The sequence below is a fragment of the Montipora capricornis genome, chromosome 11 (assembly GCF_036669925.1).
Source record: "Montipora capricornis isolate CH-2021 chromosome 11, ASM3666992v2, whole genome shotgun sequence".
Classification (NCBI taxonomy): Eukaryota; Metazoa; Cnidaria; class Anthozoa; order Scleractinia; family Acroporidae; genus Montipora; species Montipora capricornis.
The window spans coordinates 13932209-13957208 of record NC_090893.1 but is presented as its reverse complement, the minus strand read 5'-3'; the positions used below and the strand labels follow the sequence as shown (position 1 = coordinate 13957208).

Below are 25000 nucleotides of genomic sequence, written 5' to 3'. Positions count from 1 at the left end.
TGTCAGAGATCCAAAATGATTTCAGCCTAAGGCATATTAGAAAGCTTTAGATACCTGTTCTTCTTTGGTCGCTTTATGTACATTTAGGTCATTAACCGTGCTCTGAAAGTCAAGTTTAACATTCCCCTGTAAGCTTAAAACAGTTGACAAAAATTTTACCGGGGTATGAAAAAAATATATCGATAGATATATAGCTTCTTGTCGTGATCAAGATTTTCTAACGATTCAAGGAAAACTCTACTTACATCCCATTCAGGTTTCTTCTTCTTCTTTCTTTTGGTAGATTTAACGGTTTGTTTCGTCGCTACATATCTGACAGGGCGACTTGTGCGAAGACTGTTTTTATCTCCTAAAAGAAAACCTTTGGTCGCCATGTTTATTAGTTTTTATTTCCCGCCTCAAAGGTAGAGCCCAGTCCCCGCTAGCTGAGATCAGAAACGAGGTTCCACAAGAGTGTTTCCTTTTTTGTTTTTACTCCGACAGTACGTTGGTAACAAGTTTCAGCTTGATTTTCGGCAAGCAATCTTCGTTGTTTGACCGTGCAATGACTAGACACAAGCGAAACGAAGGAACGAAAATATTAAAGATCCTGAATCCTGTGTTCAGTTGGATTGAGGAGTAAAACGGGCGAAACGAGAAACTAACGGATGGAAATCTGAACCTTCATAGCTGAGTGAAGAAAATTGGTATCCTCCAATCTAGATTTTCTCTCTTTTTACTTTACAGTGGCGTCCCGACGAAAAGAGTGAGCAACCTCAACTAGGTCAGTCTAGCGGACATGACATTCTTGGCACGCTGAACCCGGGAAAGGTGGGGTCCTTCAATCAATTAATCAATCCAGTTATTTTTAATGAAACCAGAAACAAAAAACGTGTAACTTTACAATATGTTGATAAGAAAGTTATAATTAAGAATATATGAAAATGTCTAACATTATAAAGTTCCTTATATACGGTGAATTTAATTGAAGAGGCATCTATTAAGGAACCAATGCTTGAAGCGTTCAGTTTAACTCAATGTAAGATAAAGACATGCACTCACGAAGCACACGTCTCCTCTTTGGAGAGAGCAAATCATGAAGTATATGATCATCACTGATTACGTACTTAAAGAGCTTAGAGTCCCTTTCTTTAATTAGTCAAGTATAGTTGTTTTTCTTTTTTTGTGGTAAAGTCAAACCTGTATGCCCTCTTGAGAAACCTGTCGATTCTGTCTAGATATTTTCGCTGGTAAGCTGCACCCCAAACTTCAATCCCATACAAGAATACGGACATGACGAGCGAGTTATGATTAAACAAATCATTAAAATGATCTTTAGGACATCCATAGGATTTGCATACCCTAAAAATGTATATTCGACTGCTGGCTTTGGATAGCATATTAATTGTCGATATGGACGGATGTCCCAGTTCGTAGCATCTTCCTGAAATGTGACTCCTAATAGTTTTAACCATGATTTCCTTTTACTTCCTGGTAGTTCTCGAGGGGATAACTTAGTAGTTTTGCCGTGCATGCACATTTCCCATGTTTTGATAAAATTGAGAGACATGCATCTCGTTTAAATCCGCATACTTCTTCATGTTCTCAACCTCAGTGTCGGCAGTATCTGTGCTTTGCCTAACAGGAACACATATCGTAATGCCGTCAGCATACTTCATTAGGAGATTGCAGGTGCAGGGATGGAGCAGTGGTGTGAGCACTCGCCTCTCACCAGCGTGACCTGGGTCCGATTACCAGACTCGGTGTCATATGTGGGTTGAGTTTGTTGGTTCTCTATTCTGCACCAAGAGGTTTTTCTCCGGGTACTCCGGTTTTCCCCTCTCTTCAAAAACCAACATTTGATTTGATTTGCGTTCACTTGTTGATTTCAATTTACAGTGTCCTCAATTAGTGCTCTACAGCGCTAGAAGATTAGACACTTAATTAAAGTTCCTTTCCTTTCCTTTCATTGGAGAACCAAAACCATAAGAGAAAATAGAATGGGTCCTGATACGGTGCCTTGAGGAACCCCCCTATTACTTAATGACAAGGAACGCAGTGACCACATCGACGACAACTACTCTTTGTTTTCGATTGTCCAAAAAAGCGCTTGTGATCCAGTTGATGATATACGGGTTTATGTTAGTAGAATTCAGCTTGTCACAGATAATCTTGTGGGATACTGTGTCGGAAGCCATACTAAAATCAAAGGACAACACGCGCACGTACATAGTCAAAGACACGATGATCTAATGTACACAACCAGAAATGTTGACATTTTAAGAGGGCTAAAGTAGTGTTGCACCCCTCCTTAAATCCAAATTGATGATTGTTAATGATCGACTTAAATTCTGTTGACATTCTTGTTTGAATAGCAGCCTTTTAAAAAGTCTCAGTACGATGTTGGTTAGAGAAATTGTTGCGAGTTGCGTGCATTCAGTAATTGGCGACTCTTTTGGGATTGGTCTGACGTTTGCTGTCTTCCAAAGTGTGGGAACAAACTGGTGCATGATAGAGTAGTTAAATATCTTAGTGATAATTGGTGCAAGCTGATGAGCATAGTCTCTCCACAACCAATGGGGGAGTTGATCAGGGCCTGCAGTGGTTCGTTTCTGGTTAAGCAGGAACCATTTGACTGTGTTAACAACAAAAGTAGGGATTCTAGTTACATTAGGTATTAGAAGTTGTTCAGGCGCAGTATACTGCGGGCTGGTGTTGATCTATTTGAACTAGGAATTGATAGTTTCTGGTTCGATGATGGATGAGATAATTTGGTTATTCGATTTTCTGCCAGTTATCTTGTTGACTGTGTCTCACCAACCTTGGTTCCATTTCTATATGTTTAGAGGCTTCACTGTAGACTTCCCGAACTTGATTCTGTCTTATCAGATTGTTTATTCTTTCCTGCAGCATGCTGTCTTCGACGAACTCATTTATTCCTTAAATTGCACAGATGTTAACGGCGATACAAAAAGGAGGATCTCGAGATGATATTTTCACTTTGATGAACGAGAAACACTCGTTATATATTTGAGTTAGAGTGTCAGTAAGCTCGTTAACTTTGTCATTTACGTCATTATGCGTCCTTGTTCAACTTAATTAAACGGAGTAGGTCCATTTTTTTTCGAATTGAAAGTTCTCCTGCGATAAGGTCCCAATAGGGTAGGGGTATTTTGCCGATCGCCGAAAGGTTAGCTTTCAGCTGTTACTGTTGCGAACCTTTTCGACAAGTTTACTACCGAGAATTTTGTCCCATGAAAAATCGGTCGATCCTAATGACGGAAAAAAACATTAAGACTGCTATATATACCAGAGTTGCCTTTGCATCTTGGGTAAGTAATGGCGAACTACCGCTGACTACATCCAATTCTAATTAACAGAAAAAAGCCACAAGGTCAGAGGTAGCTTTAACTTGGACCGGTTAATTTAGGATTTCATATAGCAGCAACAGTAAAAATTCAAAGAACAGCTCTTTTGTCTTCTCAAAGCAAACTCAACTGTCCGTGCATACGGCGAGAGCTACTGAAATTTAAATTGACCGATCAGAATTTATCGCTCGGGAAAAACTGTGCTATCCGAAAGGGCCAGAAAACCATTTGAAGGATTTTGTGGCAACTGTTTTGTCAACAACCTTTGGTGCCAAAACTGAGCTGCCAGCGAGCAGCGATTCTAACCTCAGCTGGTGTGCTTTGGCTGTTATTTGTGCTTTTTCTAACTATTTTAAGACGAATTCAGTCTACTATTTTCGAATCAAGTGTAAGAAGACGTCAAAACTGTATTGATAATTTAATTATTTGTGTTCACTTTGCGAAAAATAGATTTTGTTGGCGTCCTTTCGACAGGGTAGATCGACAACAACGTCGTTTACGCAAAGAATGCACCGTTTCCAGTGAAAGAGCAAATGAATGACAGGATAGCACAGTTTTGACTGCCTTGCGCATTGCGGGCGCTGGTTCTGTATGCACGGCCGTACTCCTAAGATCGAAATCTGCGATAAATACTGATCTAGGAAAAAAAATCGACTATTGTCTCTCCTCGTACACGACTGTACCCATTTTCCGGTTAAAAGCTCTTTATCTCATGGCATTTCTGAAAAATTAAAAAAAGATTCGCCAGAAACGGCTCAAGGGTTTCCTGTACATTGTACTTTGAACTTTTTTAGTGCCCAGGGTTGCTCAAAAATGACGTCACAATCTCACATTAATGTTGTTATGACAATTGAAAAATCACATGACGGTTTTCGTTTGGTGTTGAGAGAACTTTTGCGCACAGGGAAGCTACTTCGGTAAAATGGATAATATACCACTCACCACCGACAGGGTAGGATTCCTAATCATAATTGTTATAATTATCCATAGATCCTAGAAGAAAATTTAAAAAAACAACGGAATTCTTGGCGATAAATAACGTATGACTCGAAGTCAAAAAAATCGACAAATCATCTTAGCTTTTTCTCGTTAAAGCTTTTTCACGGATTTTTTTTGAAAGCGCTTACTAATATTCTGATCATCCAATCAGCTTCAGTATTTCATAAAGGTGCAAAGCAAAATTCAGAACTTAAAACGTTTATAGGGATGTCTTCAAAGCTCTTTACAAAATTGTTTATTCCTTTAATCCCTGAACTGGCTTCCATTGACGAGTAAAATCATCTGACGTTAGACAGAGTAAAATCTACAAGTGTAGTTCTTGGTCAGGAAATGGTTAAAGCGAAGGAGACACAGTTTTTGAGTAGACGTACATGTTAAATTGACAGTCAATTCACAGTATTATGTATGAAACAAGACTGCGCGCGCAAACCCTTTTGAGTGATTATGACGCAACTGGTTCGTTTTTGTGTTGTTTGGATAAAAACTCTTGGCTAAGAACGGTCCACTAGAACAGTAGTTAGTCCTTTATGTACAGGGGCACCCAACGACCAATTTGTTGTAAAATGTATTATTATGCCACAGTTAATGAAAATAAATGTTAGTAAGGCATTTTCAGGTGTTTTTCAGTGTTGCTAGGAAAACATTATCTGTTCCTTTTTCCCAGCAAGACACACAAGAAATTTCCCAGCCACTCTAGATAAAATTGGTTGGTTTCCCAGCCAGCTGATCAAATTTATTTCCCAGCCCGGAATTCCGCGCGCTTTCTAATCCCTCGATCCAAAACGACCGAACAAAAGCGACAAAACCGGGACAAAACAGGTTTTTTCCGCTAGCGCAATCACTCTGACCATGACCAGCCGTCGTATGTTTGTGACTACTCTCTGGGAGAGGGAAGGGGTTCTTTTTTTTTTTTTTTTAGTCGTCCTCAGTCTTCAGAGTTTCTACAGCCAGCTCGGGTTGAAATGCTACAAAAAGTCAGTAATTCCCAGACTAAAACTTTATCAATAACAAAATTTCCCAGCCAGCTCATCGAAACACCTGTATTTTTGCCAGCCAGCAAGATTCCTTGGGGAACAGATAATGTGAGGAACAGATTCGTTGGGTGCCCCTGTATGTATGTCTTTGCAAATTAAAAATCAAAGAAAATAACGATAAAAAATAGTATCTTGTCGACTTTTTGTGCTGTTGTTGCCCATATTCTACTTTCATGTAATAACACTTTCCTTTTAATAAAATTGTGGGAATAAGAAAGTAATTTGTCTCATGAAAATAGGGATCAACGCGCATTTACAAAATTAACAACTGTACAAAGGTCTTTGCAACCCCCGTCAATTCCATGGTTACTTACTTCCTACACCGTCAGTGCTTACTGTCTGACGTAAAAAAGCAACACATTTTACGTACCCATTAGCCATGCGCAAAAATTATTGGCGCGAACGTCTGTATCGCCTGTCACCGCCCTCTGAATGAGAAAAGAAAGCATCCTTTAATTCTTTGCAGGCCAGTTGAGGATTGTCCCATTGGTGATTTGTTTAAAAGGAAAATTTTCTCTACTTCTTTCCGCAGACCATCGCGAGAAGAATCACAAAAGTCACCATAAGCTATGACAAAAAGTCATCTTCAAAGATATTTCAAAATGGAGCATATGTGGGAGATTACCACAAGAAGGAAAGACATTTGATGATCGAAACCTTAAACCACAAAAGCGTCTACGAAACTACTGAGGAGTTAATTGTAATTCCACAAGGAAATTACAGGGTTACCACCTACCTGTTCAAAATGAGTGAACAACATTGGATCAAAAGCCAAAATAACGCACATTATAAAAGAACAACTTACCGCGGCATCCGTAATATCGATACATTTCCTCCAGCAACGGATGAAAAGGAAACTATGGAGAATTTACCAAGTGAGTAATGTATACAATCCAGAATTGTCTATCTCTTCCAATTGGAATTGGCCAATCAGTTGACGGTATTGATGACGGCCTGCTAAGTAAACGCCAATTACAATGGCATGATGATAACAATGTCTCCGATTGGCCCGAAACCAAAGGGGATTGCTTGGGGAACGCAATGCCGCCATTTTTTTCCCTGAAAAGAAATCTACCATGCAGTATCTGTGCTTTGGTTGCAAGCCCACCATTTCTTCATCCTTAGTCCCTTCTTTCTCCCTCTTTGTCCAGCGCTTGCTGTATTCAATGATAAAATTCGATCACGTTTAAACCCGGCTTTTTTTAAATTGTATTCTGACTAGGTGAAGACACATCATTTGAAGAACCAGACGATTCCATTGACGAAGAATCAGAGGAAGAATCAGTTTCATCAGATGCCAACGATGACTCACTGTTGAATGAAAGTTCATCGGAAGGAGACACGAACTCTGAATTAGATGGAATAAACGGCCTCCTTGATGGTCATTTCAAAGAAACAGAGGCTAATGAGAGTGAATATCTCGGTTTCCACAGTTTGGCCTTCGAGCAAGAAGATGGTGAGGATGCTGTATTAGAGTCTGTGAAGAAAAAGAGAACGCAAATAAGACAAACAGTACATTGTTACCTCAAAGAATCTACCATGCAGTACCCGATCTTTAGTTGTAATCATGATAAGCAAAACATTTCCTAAATTCCTTCCCCCGTTTTCTTCCCTTTTTTTGCTTGCCTGTATTCAATAATATAATTCGATCGTGATTGAACCCGGCTTTTTCGATTATCTTCTGATTAGGTGGAGACACGTCATTTGAAGAACTAGACGACTCCAGTGAAGAAGATTCAAAGGAAGAGTACGTCACTGGACTTTCCAGCTTGTTCTCTAAGCAAGAATCAGATTCATCAGATACCAACGATGACTCACTGTTGAATGAAAGTTCATCGGAAGAAGACACAGACTCTGAATTAGATGGAATAAACGGCCTCCTTGATGGTCATTTCAAAGAAACAGAGGCTAATGAGAGTGAATATCTCGGTTTCCACAATTTGGCCTTCGAGCATGAAGATGGTGAGAATGCTGTATTAGAGTCTGTGAAGAAAAATAGAACGCAAATAAGACAAACAGTAAATTGTTACCTCAAAAAATCTACCATGCAGTACCCGATCTTTGTTTGTAATCATGATGAGCAAAACGTTTTCTAAATTCCTTCCCCCTTTTTCTTCCCTTTTTTTGCTTGCTGTATTCAATAATATAATTCGATCGTGATTGAACCCGCCTTTTTCGATTATCTTCTGATTAGGTGGAGACACGTCATTTGAAGAACTAGACGACTCCAGTGAAGAAGATTCAAAGGAAGAGTACGTCACTGGACTTTCCAGCTTGTTCTCTAAGCAAGAATCAGTTTCATCAGATACCAACGATGACTCACTGTTGAATGAAAGTTCATCGCAAGACGACACTGACTCTGAATTAGATGGAATAAACGGCCTCCTTGATGGTCATTTCAAAGAAACAGAGGCTAATGAGAGTGAATATCTCGGTTTCCACAATTTGGCCTTCGAGCAGGAGGATGGTAAGAATGCTGTATTAGACTCTGAACTAATTATTATGTCAGATGATGATGACGACATACCAGGGTCACTCAGCGAATTAGACGATTACAGACGATAAAAGGCAAAACGAATCATTAAGGGAAGGCTTGAAATCTGCATCAAAATCGAAATCGGAGTGAAGAAAAAGAGAACGCAAACAAGACAAACAGTACATTGTTACCGCAAAAAATCTACCATGCAGTACCCGAGCTTTGGTTGTAAGCAAAATATTTCCTCAATTCCTTCCCCCTTTTTCTTCCCTTTTTTTGCTTGCTGTATTCAATAATATAATTCGATCGTGATTGAACCCGGCTTTTTCGATTATCTTCTGATTTAGGTAAAGACACGTCATTTGAAGAACCAGACGACTTCAGTGAAGAAGATTCAAAGGAAGAGTACCTCACTGGACTTTCCAGCTTGTTCTCTAAGCAAGAATCAGATTCATCAGATACCAACGATGACTCACTGTTGAATGAAAGTTCATCGGAAGAAGACAGTGACTCTGAATTAGATGGAATAAACGGCCTCCTTGATGGTCATTTCAAAGAAACAGAGGCTAATGAGAGTGAATATCTCGGTTTCCACAATTTGGCTTTCGAGCAAGAAGACGGTGAGAATGCTGTATTAGAGTCTGAACTAATTAGCATTTCAGATGATGAGGACGACATGGCCGAGACACTAAGCCAACTAGACACTTATAATGAGGAAATCCGAAGCGAATCATTAGGCGACAGTTTGAGATCTGTGTGCTTCGAAATCACAGACGAAGAGGAGAAAGGAAATGGGAAAGAAAATGATGAGAATGCTGTATTAGACTCTGAGCTAATTAGTATGTCAGATGATGAGGACGATATGGCAGAGGCACTCCGCGAAATAGACGATTATAACGAGGAAAGGCAAAACGAATGCGAAGGCTTGAAATATGGGTCACTTGAAGTCGCAGGTGAAGAAGAGAACGCAAGTAAGACAAACAAGTACATTGTTGCTGATCATGACGCAGGGACAAAGGAAAGCTTCGGGGAAGAAACAGAACGGACCCAGCAAGGCAAAGATGAGGCGGCCGATGAAGGAAACTGGAAAACAGTAAAAAAATCGTTAAAAATCGCTGCCGGTTGCGCGGGTGTCGCCCTGGCGATGTATGCAGCTTACAAGTATTTCAGGTGAGATTGTAGAGCGCAAAATATTAATATTCTTATTAGTGTTATTTAACAATTAGACCTGTAGCCCGCAAGGGTCACGGGTCAATAGCCCATGAGGCGAAGCCGAATGGGCTATTGAGCCGTGGCCCTTAACTTGAGGGCGAAGGGTCTAATTGTTTTAGTATCACTCAACTAGTCGGACAGAAAAGGCAGAAATAAAGTTAACAAATGCAAATTGAAGAAATATTTATTTGGGAATAAAAGGAAAGAAAGCGTCACGGTTTTTGTCATAATAAAGAGGGCGGGACATTAAAACTAGGCTTGTTGGAAAACCAAGGTTTTTCGCCTCGTTTACGAACAAGACATTCAGACTAGTAAGCAGCACACAGCAACAGATCTTGTCAATTACGGTTTCGTCTGATTACGCAGACTTCATCAGGGAGTTTGAACAGGATGGTTAAAAGGAACTTATTTTATACCTTATTTACAAAGCACACATTACGTTCCAGCAAGGGTGTGAACAGTGAAAAACACCTACACAACAGTACGTGCAGGATATGACTAAAATCCTGCATGACGCTGAGAATTGTAATTTTGGGGCTCGTGGATTTGACGTTTAAATCCAAAATTACAATTCTCAGCGTCATGCGTGATCTAAGTCATATCCTGCACGTACTGTTGTGTAGGTGTTTTTCGCTGTTCACACCCTTGCTGGAACGTAATGTTTGCTTTGACAAGATCTGTTGCAGTGTGCTTCTCTTAAAAAATTAAATAAAACAGTCAAGCCGCAGAGCAGGAGATCGAAAAAGCACGACAAAGTTTTAAGAAATAAACAAATGAAAGCCATGATAGCAACCAGAACTGGAAAAGGGTTAGGTTTTTACAGCTTTTCAATTAAATGACTCAACTATGAGATTTAAATGTACCCTACTAATATATCCTCTATTTTTTTCCTTTTCGTTTTATAGAAGTTGATCACCAGGGACGGCACTTATCATGTAAACTGCCTTAATTTTTAAGAAGCTCAGGCACTTTTTGTATCTAAAAAAAGTTATTGATTCCTCTTATTGTTATTTATTTAAGTTACCGATATATTGGGACATTTGTCCCACGTTTTTTCTTGGTCGATTCACCTGTAAATATCAAGTTATTTGTTACTACTTGAGTGTGCAGTTGGCCACTGCTTTTCAGTTTTCTCCATATTTTCTGAGCCATATATTTGGCACCAACATAACATTTACTGCACTTTCACATCGGAGATTTGAAAACAATTTTCATTTTTAAAGAATTGAAGAATTTGCTGCACGGGGCCCATAACCCGGGTTAATGATTGAGGTCTATGACCAATTTTGATGTACTGCTTCGAGAACCACGCTTTTTCATGCAGAAAGAACCGCGCATGCATTTGACAGTGACGACTTAATTTAGAGGCAACACGGGCTCAAAAAAAGAAAGCGGATCGAGCGAAAGCAAGACCGATGACATATTGAAAAGGGAAAGGAAAACAAAACAGGGAACCGAGTCTTTATCTTTACCTTATTAAAATTTTATTTAGCTAACTTATACGCTATGTAGTAAATTTTCCAGTATTCTTCTTCTTCTATTTATTATTATTATTATTATTATTATTTATTATTTATTATTATTATCATCATCATCATCATCATCATCATCATCATCATCGTCATTGACGTCCTTGTCGACGTCATTGTCATCGTCATCCTCACATTATCAGCGGTTTAACGTAAAGATCCCGAGCCATCTGGAACATCAAGGCTGAGAACGGATCCTTTGGTTATTTAGTTTAGATAGGTAGGGTTTTTTAGGCTATTTAGTGAATTTGGCAATTATCATTATGATTATGGTTATTATTATTTTTATTACTGCTGTCATCATCGTTGTCGTCGTCGTCGTCTTCGTGGTCGTCATCATTATTATTATTATTATTATTATTATTATTATCATTATAATCATTATTATCATCATTCTTATCATTATTATTACCGTTATCATCATCGTCATCGTGATCATTATCAGTATGGATTCCAAGCCATCTGAAACCGGGTTTTGGTCCGAACCGGGTTTTGGTCATTAGGTTATTTAGTTTAGATAGGTAGGATTTTTTAGGCTATTTAGTGAATTTCCAATTATTATTATTAATATTATTATTATTATTATTACTATTATTATCACCTTTATCATCATCATCATCATCATCATCTTTATTATGATCATTATCAGTATGGATTCCGAGCCATCTGAAACATCTGGGCTGAGAACCGAACCGGGTTTTGGTCATTAGGTTATTTAGTTTAGATAGGTAGGATTTTTTAGGCTATTTAGTGAATTTTCCAATTATTATTATTATTATTATTATTATTATTATTATTATTACCGCTCTCATCGTCATCATCGTCAACATTATCGACATCGTTATCATCATCGTTACCGTCATCATCATCATCATCATAGTCATTATTATTATCATTATTATTATTATTGTTATTGTTATTTTTGTTACCGCTCTCATCGTCATTGTTATCGCCATCGTTATCGTCATCGATATCGTCACTATTATTATTATTATTATTATTATTATTATCATCATCATCATCATTATCATTATATCCTAGTCCTTCTCTCTTTTACTCGTCATTCTCTGTGGCTCTTTTTCTTCTTTTTCTTCTCGTTTTGATTATTATTATTATTTCTATTAACTGGTTCCTTTCCCAAACAGAAGAATTCAAATGTTGACAGCTTACGTCATTTTCGCTCACGCTCTTGTCACTGGCTAAGCAAACGTAGTTGAATTCCCTGCGTTATGGGCCCCGAAACGTCTTGTGATAAAATAAAGTAAGAAAGTATGCTCTAATCTTAATCTAACAATCTACCTCATTCTGCAATAAAATACCAACTCGACTGACCATTGTTCCTTGGTGGCTTCATTACATGACAGAAATAGAAGGTTGATGATGTCGACTGGGAAAACCCTTTAGTATTTATCACACATCAGTCAAGTACGTTCGACTACAGAGAACCAACTAGGAATTCTACAAAAACGGCAAACTTTGTTGTGGGTCATGAAGGAGTAAAATGGGAGCTGGGATTGACCCGATTTTTCGGTGGGATTTGATTACTGGGAACTGTGGGCTTTTGTTACTGGAAATATGATATATCGAGAAAGAGTCCTTGGTGCGAATGGGATTTGTATCATCAGAGGTCATCAGGCATTAGTTCTGCTCAAAAATTCCTGATATCAAATATTTCATGCGGCCACTACCATGTGAGATTGAGGACCTTGCTGAAGCTAACAGACCTGATTTCGAACCTCAAAGCTCCCTACCTCTAATACGGCTTCACTAGCACGAATTGACTTCCCTAAACCCACTGCAACCAATTCAATCACTCAAAAAGAAGAAGGTCAGATGACGTATTGGTCAAGGCGCCATGGTAAATGTGTTAGGCACAGACCTCTGGGCCTAGCGATTGTTGTGGGTCTAGTGAAAAGGGCAAAGACTCCGAGGAGGATGAAAGTGACTCTGAAGGTGACGTAGAGAAACGGGCGACTGCATCATTCAAAGTGATATTATGTGACATGTAATAGCAGGAGAGTTATCATGATTTTAGTGGCAGGGACTGGGATTTCGTCCAAATTTGAACTGGAAAATGGATTGCCGCCCTCCCTTCATGATCCTCTTGTCAACTGTGTGTTTGATTTATTGTTGTTCCAAGTTAACGGCTAGAAAAGTATCCCATATCGCTAGAATACTTGTGGGGCAAATTACAAAGCTGTACTTTATTTTCACATTATTAAGAAATTAAAAAGAATTAACGATCCCTTTACCTGCATGAAAGTGATACGTCGCAGTAAATAAAATTAGAACTACATACAATAAATAACAAATCAAAATCAAATCAAAAGGAAACTTGGCAGCAGCGAATGACTAAAACTTTCAACTAAAATTTCGGTCTTGTAGCTGCTAACCCCAACCGAGACAAGGAAAACATCGTTGCTGCCCATGTTGTGGGAAGGGCTCATAAATCATCCACACATGGACAGGATGAACGAATTCCTTGTTCGGCTGGTGCGAACAGGAAGAACTTTATATTTATGGCTGTTACGTAAGTTATATCTGCTTTCATGTCTTGCTCTGGTTTGCATATTAATGACAATAGGTGACGTCAGCGATATCTTGGCTATACTACGAAAATTTAAGTTATATATTCTTTATCACAAACGTTCCTTCTCCGAGCAGATGTTGTGCAAGTGTTTCACGAATACTTTCCACACAGACATCCCCTGTTGATCTAGAATTAATTAAATAACGGCTGGTTATCGTCTGCCATAATTATGAGCTGTGTTTAATTATGTACTATGCAAAGAAACTTTCGCACAAATCATTTGAAGAAAGTGACGAATTTGCATACAGTAAAGTGTAATAATATTCACATGCCGGAAAGGTTGAAACTGAATGATGAGTACCTTGACAGTATTGAGAATAAATAACTCAGTAGACTACGTACTTTGCGTTTTATACATCACCCGGCAATATAAAAAATGACCAGCTCAAATTGATCCAAAACCCTCTCGGCGCATTTAAGTGAAACATTACCGTTCAAATTGAAAAGGGGTAAAAACTCCGAATCGGAACTTTTTTTGTCAAATCTTTAGTCATTTAAATAATCATTTTTCTGTTGTGGGTGGTCTTTAAAGAATTTTGTTTTTGACTATTCCGACAGGATTGTCAAAAAAAGTGAATGCATCACATAATCTTATTCGTAAAGGCGGGTGTGCTTCCCTTTGTTAGATTTCCACAGTGATAGGATGAACATCTAAATAAATAGCATTGTGTGTATTTTGTGTTATGGAGAATAAAAAATGGCAATATTCAGATAAAATATGGAGATATTGGTTGGACAATTTTGTTACAGATTATCTCCAACCAGAGGCTCGATGAATGTTGTACGAACGTCGTCATAGCATTTCGCTCTCGTAGAGTTGATTTCCGATGATCTTTTAGTCATTTATTCGAACGTTTTGTGCTTTTTTGTAGACCTGAAACCTTATTTAGTTGAACGTTATCCGCTTTTGTTAACTGAATAACATTTCTTTTGGACAAAAATACTCTGATCATAAAATAATGCGAAGTTCATATGAGATAAATGTGGTGCTTTGTTTTACATGAATTTGCATCAATAAGGCGGTACATCGGTTAGCAACAAAAACATTTCGATAAATAGTCCCTCACGGATATCAGGTGCAAAGGATGATTCGTCAATATGTGCATAAACGTTCGTCCGTATTGACTTTTCTGCGATATTCATTGGCAATGGGGAACGGAACCATAGGTGGTAAAATTGGACGTTTTTCAATGATGCGAAAAATATCAACCATGAGGATCCCTAAAATCTGATAAGGATTCTGAAATGCTGTTAACACGGCTATTATAACCCGAGCTACAAGATTATTTCTTTTCTCAGCGTGAACAGACCACTTGCCTGTTGAGATCTGACAGGTGTTTGTCGTAGTTAAGATTCATATCCGATAGCGCGAATGGGCTTGTTTCTGCATTGACGTATTTGGGGGTGATCGTCATTGTTAAAGAAACTCTGGAAAATCAGGTGAAATATAACACGCCATCTCAATCGACGCGAAAAAACAAAACAAAAAAGCATTCATGGATACTGCCAGTGACAGAATCATCATTAACGTTGGTGGGAAACGCCATGAAACTTATGCCACAACTCTACAAACCATACCTGATACAAGGCTCGCTTGGCTTGCAGAAAACTTTACTGATTTTAAGCAGGAATTTTTTTTCGATCGAAATCCTGAATTGTTTGGCATTATATTAAACTACTATCGTACGGGGCAGCTACACGCTCCGAGGGATTTTTGCGGACCGCTTTTTAAAGCAGAATTAGAGTTTTGGGGAATCGCAGAAACCGAAATGGAAGCTTGCTGTTGGCCGTATTACACTCAGCATCGAGATGCAGAGAACAACTTAAAAGATTTTGTTGGACCTGAATTCGAGGATTCGGACGAAGAGGACGAATCTCCAGAGGATTTGGAATCTTCGACGCACCATCAAGGTGCATTACAACCATCACGTTGGGTGATTTATAAACCGAAAATCTGGGCAGTTCTCGATGATGCTCATTCATCGGCTAAAGCAAAGGTAAAGAGCCTTTGTTCCTATTTTTTCATACATGTTTGTAGAGAAATTGCTTGTTTTAATTCGTAGCGCTATTAAACAATCTGCGGCAGCATATATACAAAATCGTATTTGACTCTATACGAGAAGCTAAACAAATTTTTAGCGTAATGATTTTCGTCTCGAAGTCGCTGGCGTAGATACCAATTTCGTAATCCTACAACTGATAAACACAGCTTGCGTTTTTATTACACCACAACCATATATGGGGAAAAGTATTCAGGGTGTACTTAGATTCCCCCATCAGATAATTTTTTGACAGTGTCAAAAAAGGAAAATCGGTAGAAATTTTTGCAGCGCATATTTGCTTTATGTACTGATATTTTCGATAGTTCAATTGGTTTAATATTTGACTCTCAATCCGTCCAGTGATTAGAAAGCTGCGATTATAAATTATAAACCAAACGTAAATAAAAATCGATTGCGATTAGCTAAGAATATATTACACAAAACCCACTGTTCCACATCGAGAATTCAAACTGATTTCCCATATGGTGATTGATATATTGTGATCGTGTATAGAACTTATTGAAACGTATGTATTAATCGAGAGCTACTGTGGAGGTGATTAGAAGTGAATTTTCGTTTTTCTTGAATCGCTTCTCCGAACAATTAATTTTTTTCTCGTGGCTTGGCAGCATCAATGAGGAGCCGTTTAAAATATCCCTTGGCGACCTTACCGAAAGGTCACACTCAGATTCCCCGGCCTTAGCAATCGATTGCTGGTCTTTGCGTTATTCGTTATTGTGCAGTGTCTCCGCGGCAATCAAATACTCAAATACGCTTGGCAAGACTATGCAGTTAGACAAAAAAAGATGAAAGGTGTGATACATTCGAGGTTAACTATCAATAGAGTTATTTCCGTAGAGTTATGACTTAGAGTTAGACTTAACGACTGCCAAAATCCTGAATCCACGATTTTGGACTGCCAAAATCATGAATGCCAAAATCCTGAATTCAGGATTTTGGCAGTCCAAAATCGTGAATTCATGATTTTGGCAGTCCAAAATATTGAATTCAGGATTTTGGAAACTTAACTCTAACTCTACGACATAAGTCTATGAAAATAACTCGAAGAATAGCTGTCCCCGATGCGTTCCCATGAAAAGCAGCTATCTACCTCTACATTCCCACTCACAAAAGGAATTAGCGACAAAAGAAAAAATACATAAAAAAATAAAGAGTATAAGCATAGGAAAAAAAATACAGCTCCATTTTGTTTTGACTTCTTCGCTGGAATATTTTATCACTTTATGTCGCGCAAAGTGCGGGCTATATCATACATGGTATAAAATTGTTGTACATATTTGAAACGTGGTTGCAGAAAGTTGTTGCATAAAAGTGTTACCTCTGTAGTGGCTACAACATCTCTTCCATTATTTTAAGACACACCAAGTAAGATTTGACGCGTATTCAACCAAGAATTTCAGCACATGACGTCTAATATGTACTCTACAAATTCTAACAAATGTTTCCTAGAAAGTGTAGGCGACAAGGCTTGGTAGTTTTGCTTCAGACGTAGTTCAGGGAGAAGTCTGCGAACAACTTCAAAATTTTCTCTCGAAGGACAAATCGCTAAAAGCTTTGGATAAACAAGGATTAGAGCAGAAGACGTCCGCTCTTCTGGCGCCGATCTCCAAAGTAAGATAAGTAATCATACACATTGCCATATGCGAAATTGCAAAGGCATCGCTTTCTCCTTGTTATTTCGAAACTATTATCTGGCCGCCGTATTTTTACTCAAGATCTCTTGAGATCTTTGATCATTATCGACTCACTGAACCGACCGGTTGGTGATTAGTGGGTGCAATGGGTGGTTTTCAACCAATCTCTTCAGACTGAGGTAAAAATGGTGTGCTATACAACTGCTGGTGGACGAACGGAAGAAGCTATAATTTGTTTTCACCACCAACATGGCGGCGATGACGTCACGTGAAAACCACCTTTATAGTTTAATAGGCAACTCTCACGATAGCGGCATTAATTAAGGCCGACTGACGGTTTAATGAGCTGTGTTTGGTCTATGACGATCGTTTGGATACATTCGATTATCATTCAGCTGACCCCGCATGCTCAGATTCAAGGTCATTAGGGCCGATTTGCGCGGTACGACTTTGTCGCATGCGACAACGGCTTACGACAAGCCCACGACATGATTTACGATTGTTGTGTACGTCAGAAAAAATGTGGTAGCATTTTAAAACATGTTTTAAAACGCTGCGACAATCGTAAGTCATGTCGTAGGCCTGTCGTGAGCTTGTCGCATGCGACAAAATCGTATCGTGTAAATCGGCCCTTACTGCTACGCAGGTGGATCAAAGCTATCACTGGGACACACACACACAAAGAAAAGAACACTCTGCAATTTTCATATTTGCATTTTCAGGTAAGGTACGATCGACCGGATCAGTGTGGTCGTGAGAAGGACTGTTTGAGATCACTTTGACTGACGTTTCGACAATCTGTGCGGAAGTCCTCTTCAGAGTCATCTCCAGTCTGAAGATGACTTCCTCGCAGGTTGTCGAAACATCAGTCAATAGGTGCGGTTACAGACACAATATGCATGATAAATACAATTTCCCATGGTAAATTATCCCGCGGTACCTCACACTTGGGTTTTAGTATATCGTATTAACCAGCGGTCACACGTTACGAAGATTACCGAGATAAAAACAAATCTCACGCAAATTTAATCACAACTTAATCAGCATCGTAATTGGCTCTTTTACCTCGGGCATTGAACTTACCACGTTGAATGTCATGGGCACTTCTTCTGATCTTTTTGACGTATCCATGGAAATTTACTACGGGAAATTTACCTTGGGAAATGTCGGTCATTTACCGCGGTAAGAGTCATTTACCGCGGTAAAAGAGTCATTTACCGCGATAAAAGGGTCATTTACCGCGGTAAAAGGGTCATTTACCGCGGTAAAAGGGTCATTTACCACGGTAAAAGTGCCCCGTGTAACCGCGCATAATGTCATCTCAAACAGTCCTTCACAGTACTACCCTCAACCGGACGATCGTACTTTACCTCATTATATATGTATTTTAGTTTGTACAGGTAATCACATGATTTCGAGTGCCATTTGTAATAAATGAGTGCGAGTAGATTATTGCTATTTATTCCAGATAGCCTGAGAAGTGAAGTTAAGCCCCTCCGCCAACCTTCCCCCCCCCCCCCCCCCCTCCGTAGTAATTGTGAAATACCCGCTGATCCCTCCTCTTTTAAGGAAAAATGATGGAAACAGAACTTTGAAAGAAGAACACATATATAGAGGATATTACATGGCCGTGCGAAGATACGAAATTTCTCTTCGAGTGTTGAGTAATATATAAATGGTATTTAGGTCTTGAGGAGGAAGCCCAGGTTGACAAATCCTCTTTGAGTTTCAGCATAGCTACAGAAGTTCAGTTTAAATAGATTATGCATCATTTGAATGGTAATGGATAGAGGTTATAGTTGATAAATGCATGTTCGTGATATTTCTTAGAAGTCTTTAACTACGACGCATTTTGATCTTAATGAATTATGCATTACTCGAGTGTTATGGTTTTGAAATTAGTGACTAAATCTCTTTAGTATCACCCAACTAGTGGACTAATGCAAATGCATTAGTAATAGTCCTGGAGTAGCGAAAAGCCTGACGCTTTCTTTCGTTTTATTCCCAAATAAATATATTTTCAACATGCATTTGCTAACTTTATTATTGCCTTTTCTGTCCGACTAGTTGAGTGATACTAAAACAATTAGACCCTTCGCCCTCAAGGGCCACGGGTCAATAGCTTATAGCCCATTCGGCTTCGCCTCACGGGCTATTGACCCATAGCCCTTAAGGGCTACGGTCTAATCGTTAAATATAAGTTGTAACCTCCCTCCGTGTATAAGGAACTAACATCTAGCCGCTTCCCCCCCCCCCCCCTCCTTCCCTCACCCCGACCGATGTGAATGATCGTACGAAAGACAATAGACCCTTTGCATAAATGGCGCCCAAATTTGAATAACAATACTTGATACATCCTTAGCCTCACATTCATCAGAAAAATCCTTTGTCTTGAAACATAAACACGAGGCTAACGATGTATCAAGTATTGTTATTCAAATTTGGGCGCCATTTATGCAAAGGGTCTATATCATAGAGTTTCGTTGGGAGAACACGGAAAACGGAAAACGATGATTTTCGGAAATCTTCGGTCATTTTCGTATCTGATCGGTCCCCTACAAAGCGTCATGCCTGTGACTTAAAAAGGGTGATCAGGATCAAGGGGATAATTGCAGGTGGGAGCACGAACTGGAATTTTTTCCTGCAAGTGAAAGTGAGGGAAGCACAAAATCCAATGACGTCTAAAAGAATGCACTAAAGGAAAACCAATTTGGTAGAAAATCACTAACTTTGCAGCTACGTCAATTAGCATAAGTTAGTGGCAAGAGTCACTTTTTAGATAACACGCGTGTAGTCCGTTCATATCTGTTCTGTATTCGATTTTCACATGCGTCCGTACCAGCGGAATTTCAGATGGCGAACAAGCACAATTTTCGACCTTAATAAGACATCTGCATATGAGCATCTACCATTTCTGAACAACAGAAGACTACAGGATGCATGTACTAATACTGATGTACAAAATAAAGCAAGGGATGGCGCCAGGTTATCTCTGTGATCTGTTTAGCCGAAGCAATAAGCGATATAACTTAAATGCCCACCTTCAACCAGCAGGCTTTTCGACCGTTTGTTTTTGTTATGGAAATTCGCATTCCTTATCGTAGCGATCTGATTGGATGAATTTCAGCTTTAGCTGGATTTTCATATATGAAAATTGTTCGGCGCCACGCAATGCCTCTCGGTTGTAGATGGGCCTTTAAAGGGGCTAGGTCACGCTATTTTAGGTAATTTTGTTTAATTTTGTTAATTATGAGCTCTAAACGTCAAATTGGCAGAGCAAGAGTCTTTCATTTGCAAAATCACGGCCACATAACAACTGAGAATGATTTTCCAGCCGTGTAAATGACATTTTGATATAGACTGATAGATATAACGAAAAAATACAGCTTTTGTGTGTGTGTCTGTGTAATTGCTTAAAAGACAGGTTTATTTCTGATTCACTAAACGCATGCTTGCTTTTGCGTAGAAGAAGTGAATTTAGATCATTGATTTAGCTATAACTCTACTTTACTCTTCAATACAAAAGGGACACGAAACAAAACTTAACGGATAGAAAGATTTCCAAACGACATCATTGACGTATCCAGACAAAGACAGCGGTGAGAGAAAGAAATCATGCGCGCGCATGCAAAGCCCCAATCCTACTCGGCCAAGCCTTTCTCTGAATTGAAATAAAGGATTTATAAGAGGCTGTAATAGTGGTTGTTATGGGTGAGCGACTTTCTTACATTAGTGCTTTATCATGTGATTATTTTGACGCAGATATTCGTTTGTTTTGTAGGTGTTCGCATTGGTATCCCTGCTAATGATCTTAGCTTCTGTGGCTTCTATGTGTACGTCATCGGTCGCAAGCCTGAAAAATAGCGTCTACATACAAGGATTTGAATATCTTTTTTGCGCGTGGTTTACACTGGAATTTGTCGCTCGGTTAATTTTTTGCCCGGGCAAGATCGCTTTCTTTAAAGAGATGATGACTTGGGTGGATCTGATTTCTTTGCTCCCTTTCTATGGGAAAATCATCCTAAACACCGATACATTAAATTTCCTGAGATCTGTGAGACTTATTCGCGTGTTTCGCGCGTTGAAAGCCTTCGCTTTTACGAGCGGATTGCAGATAATTGTACAATCCCTGAAAGCAAGTTTCAGGGAGCTGATTTTGCTTGTGATAATTCTGTTGATACCTGTCGTGGTGTTTTCCAGTGTCGTGTACGAAATTGAGCACACAAATTCCAATCAGCCTCACTTTAAAAATATCCCAGAATCCTTTTGGTGGGCTATCATCACTATGACTACTGTCGGGTATGGCGACATGGTCCCGAAGACGATTCTCGGGAGAGTGATGGGTGGAGTCTGCGCCATATTTGGAGTTCTGATCGTTGCTTTGCCGGTGTCTGTGATAGGTAACAACTTTTCAACTTACTACTCTCACGCGCAGGCTCGGTTGAGCCTTCCTAAGAAAAAGCGACGTCTAATTTGCGCAGCCAACTTGCGCCCAAACATTTTGCACGAAAATGCCGTTTCAAGTAATACTTCATTGCGTCTTAATGGCGGAACGGAGGCCTTACCGCTCCAGGAACCAGAGGAAGGGTCTGCTAAGAAATTCAGGCGATATCACCGAAGATCAAGAAATACGTTGTTCGCTCACGGCGATGTGTATATTGGATCCAGTCGGTTGGATAGGAATAAGCTGAAACACAACGATGCATACGATGAAGAAAACGAAGATGAGAATCAGAACGAAAACGATGTTACGAATCAGGAAGCTCAACACGTGGGTGCAACCACCGATGGACCAGTAAGTAACGAAGAAATGGTCAATATGTGCGCAAAAGATGAGGCAGGACAGCTGCCGCCCATTACAGCCTTGCCCCGAAATTTTACACTTATTAACTCGACGCATGAGAGCGAAGAAATTATCGAGGAAGACACAAGGCCCGCCTCTGTTATCCCTGAACGCCGCTGTGGCTCCAGCAAGAAGAGACACATGCCACTAAATGGCTCTCCATCGTATCGAAGAAAATCGAACAACTCTTTGTCAACATCATGGGTGGAGATACAAAGCGAAAATTTACCGCTTCAAAACAACCGGCCCCAGAGCTCACGCATGCGCAAAACACGTGTGTCGCCTTCAGACGTGCATGCTCAAGGGAGTTACAAGAATCACGTGGATGGAAGCCTACATTCTCCTTCTTTGGGATATACTGTTCCTGCGTTTATGCTTGACATGGATAACACGAGATTGGACAAAACAAGTTTTCCAAATATAGCAGAATCGGTGGAGTCGTCAAATAAGGCGATTTTCATGGAAAATCGTCGAAAAACAGAGAAAACGAATTCTGACGGCACTGTTGCCAACGGACTCCATGTGTAATTATTTTTGTATTATATGAAATCTAATCTGGAGGTGATAACCAGTTTCGCACAACTCCCTTAGGGTTGTGGGCATAACGTTTTCTCCAATACTTGCCAATCCTAACAATGGTCGACCGGTTTGGAGATAGATGGAGTTTCGGTTGTATGTGGCTGCCATTTTTTCTTAACCGTGTTGTAATATCATTCACATGGGACTCCCATGGGTTTATGAGTCCCTAGTTGTTTTCAAGGGCCACCCCAAAGGTTCGGGCAGCCATGTTTCCCTTGTTGTGCTTTTTGGACTGTTTGCATGAGCAACGTATCGTTGAGTTACAGTATTCTGACAATCGTTGAGTTAAAGTATCAAAAGTATCGAGAATCAGTAAACAATCGTTTAGTTTAAGTATCCTATAGACCAACCCGGAATTGGACGTTTTGTGGAAAATAAAACCTTCAACTTGTCTTCACAAGCCAGCAACTCCAGCAACTCCAGGTACATGCAACGGCATTTTGACAGATCAAGCTATTTTTAGACGAGTTTTTGATTATTTGTCTTGCACGATTGACCATTCTCAATCCAATTGGTAATAAATTCGCATGCATGAGGCTTCCGATTAGCTGGAAAAGTCTACTTTCGCGGAAAAATCAGTCTAAAATAACTCAACCTGAGAGAACGCCGTTCCACAAATACAATGAAGTTGTACACTCCTAGTCATTGGATTCTGACAAGGCTCAGGTTTTGGAAACGCAGGACTCCGGGTTGTGTATCTCTGGTGCATGGAGGCCTGCTGTTCTTACGAAATCCTAAGCAATTCACCACTAGCACAATCCCATAATACACCTCTATTACCCCCCCCCCCCCACCCCAAAAAAAATAAAAACTTTTGCGTAATCATTGTTTGCAAATTTCTTCTGGGACATGAAAATGTCCCAAGAGAAATTTAAGTCGAAAACGATGCCTATGCAGAATTTTTTTTTTTTTTTTGGGAGGGGGGGGGGGGGGGTAAAAGAGGTGTATTATGGGATTTGATCAGGTAGTGAGTTGAACAACAGCAGCTTTAGATTTCGAGTACGTGTGCCATTAACATGTACGAGATCTCAGCTCTGGATATGCGCATTGTGTTTAGGGTCAAGAGTTTTCAAGTGCGCATCATCAGAACGGAAAATTCGTTCTCGAAGGGGTACACTTAATTCATCGTAACGGTCACCAATACCAATGACGCAACAAGAAAAAAAGGAAATATGGGTGAGTGGATAAATAAGACTCAACTAACATATGTATAAACTGCCACCTCACATGTAGGAGTATACTGACAAAGTCTGCGCAATGGTAAGCATTGCGAATATTTTTATTTCAAGGGCCTCCTGGAGGTTATGGTCGTTTGCTGTTACGTACCTATGAAGAGTAACTTAAGTATTAGATTACTCGCTGGCCAGCGTTAGGAATGGTATTGCGGCTGATTGCTCGATACCAAATAGTCAATTAATGGTTTAATCCTTTATAGAGGGTTTTCACTCATGTGAAAATGCTAATTTGATGAAACCAAAGGAACTATTTGCATAAAAATAGAGTTCAATTCCCAGAGGATTAATTTAGAACACCAGCATGGCCGCCGTTTCTTTGTTTTGGAACACCAACATGGCTGCCGTGACGTCATGTGAAAACGCTCTATTCATTAGACCATTTATTGGAAGAACGAACGTTAACGAACGACTAAATGTACCAGTGTGCGTTTCAGTTAATCAGTGAATAAATAAATAAATCAAAGTTTATCCATTGGTTCCTTATTTGTTTGACTTTCTGATTGACAAACCGAATGAGTGATTGACTGAGTGACTATGAGTGACTGGTTGCTTGGTCTGATCGTTGATTCATGTCCTAGATTTTACATATAGAAGTATCAAATTAAATTAAATTAAACTACGTCACATTCTCGTTACATGTGATAAGACATGTGGCGAACATGTGAGCAGGCCATGTGAGCTCCTCTTCACGATACAGTCGCCGTAGGCCTCGCCATTTTGTGCTCTCAGCGTTGGATTTTGGTCAGTTTAAACGCTTCGACGATAGCATTTATCGAAATCTGAGGGAATTGTCTTTGTTTAGTTTATATGCTAACGAAACCCGACTTTGAATCGCCATGGCTTTCAGGATGTTAACCGTGGGACACTAAGGTGCGGGATTGCAGAATATCAAAATATCATGATATTTTGATATTATCAAATGATATTTGATTGATCTTTAGTATGCCATCTCACGGTGATATTTTGATATTATCATGATATTTTAAAATTTAAGAATCAAAATCATAATAATCACAAATGTGTGCTGCCTCGTTCTTTATTCATATCAATATTTTGATATATTATCATGATATATCAAAATATCAAGTCCCTCAACACTTGATCACATCCAGGCAAACATTTGAGATTACGATATTCATATCAATATTTTGATATTATCATGATATTGTGATATTATCATGATATATCAAATTATCAAACCCCTGGACACTTAGTCAGATCCTAGCAAACATTTGAGATTATGATATTTATATCGCTATTTTCATATTATCATGACATTGATATTATCATGATATATCAAAATATCAAGCTCTTCAACACTTAGTCACATCTAAACATTTGAGATTATGACATTGATGTCGCTATTTTGATATTATCATGATATATAATGCTAGTTTCTCAGTGGGAAAATTAAAATATCAGACACTTATCAAAAATGATATATCATGAGATTATCACT

General features: G+C 39.2%; 2 protein-coding genes across 4 annotated transcripts in view; one reads left to right on the top strand and one right to left on the bottom strand.

Moving 5' to 3' along the window:
- Positions 1-7363, bottom strand: part of LOC138024513 (uncharacterized) — a 24633-nt gene extending 17270 nt beyond the window's left edge. The window contains exons 1-4 of one of the 3 annotated variants that reach the window (XM_068871726.1): positions 7132-7363; positions 6186-6857; positions 5751-5808; positions 55-102 (exon numbers count right to left, since the gene is read on the bottom strand). Coding sequence is in view for 2 of the 3 variants with exons in the window: in XM_068871724.1 (XP_068727825.1) it covers positions 55-102; positions 246-374 (177 nt within the window). In the remaining variant the exon portion in view is untranslated. Of the gene's footprint in view, positions 1-54; positions 103-245; positions 396-5750; positions 5809-6185; positions 6858-7131 lie in introns of those variants that run through there. The other 2 variants (XM_068871725.1, XM_068871724.1) reach the window with 2 other exon arrangements.
- A 7197-nt stretch (positions 7364-14560) lies between these two features.
- LOC138023789 (voltage-gated potassium channel KCNC1-like) lies at positions 14561-22705 on the top strand. The gene is made up of 2 exons (XM_068870859.1): positions 14561-15184; positions 20666-22705. The coding sequence occupies exons 1-2, from the start codon at positions 14684-14686 to the stop codon at positions 22253-22255; spliced, it is 2091 nt and encodes a 696-aa protein (XP_068726960.1). The 5' UTR covers positions 14561-14683; the 3' UTR covers positions 22256-22705.
- The last annotated feature ends 2295 nt before the right edge of the window (positions 22706-25000 follow it).

What these genes read in the sequence shown, in the direction of transcription:
- LOC138023789 (XM_068870859.1), top strand. Translation starts at nt 14,684, where the DNA reads ATGGATACTGCCAGTGACAGAATCATCATTAACGTTGGTGGGAAACGC. An exon ending in ATTCATCGGCTAAAGCAAAG is followed by an intron (nt 15,185 to 20,665) that starts GTAAAGAGCCTT and finishes TTTGTTTTGTAG; the next exon opens with GTGTTCGCATTGGTATCCCT.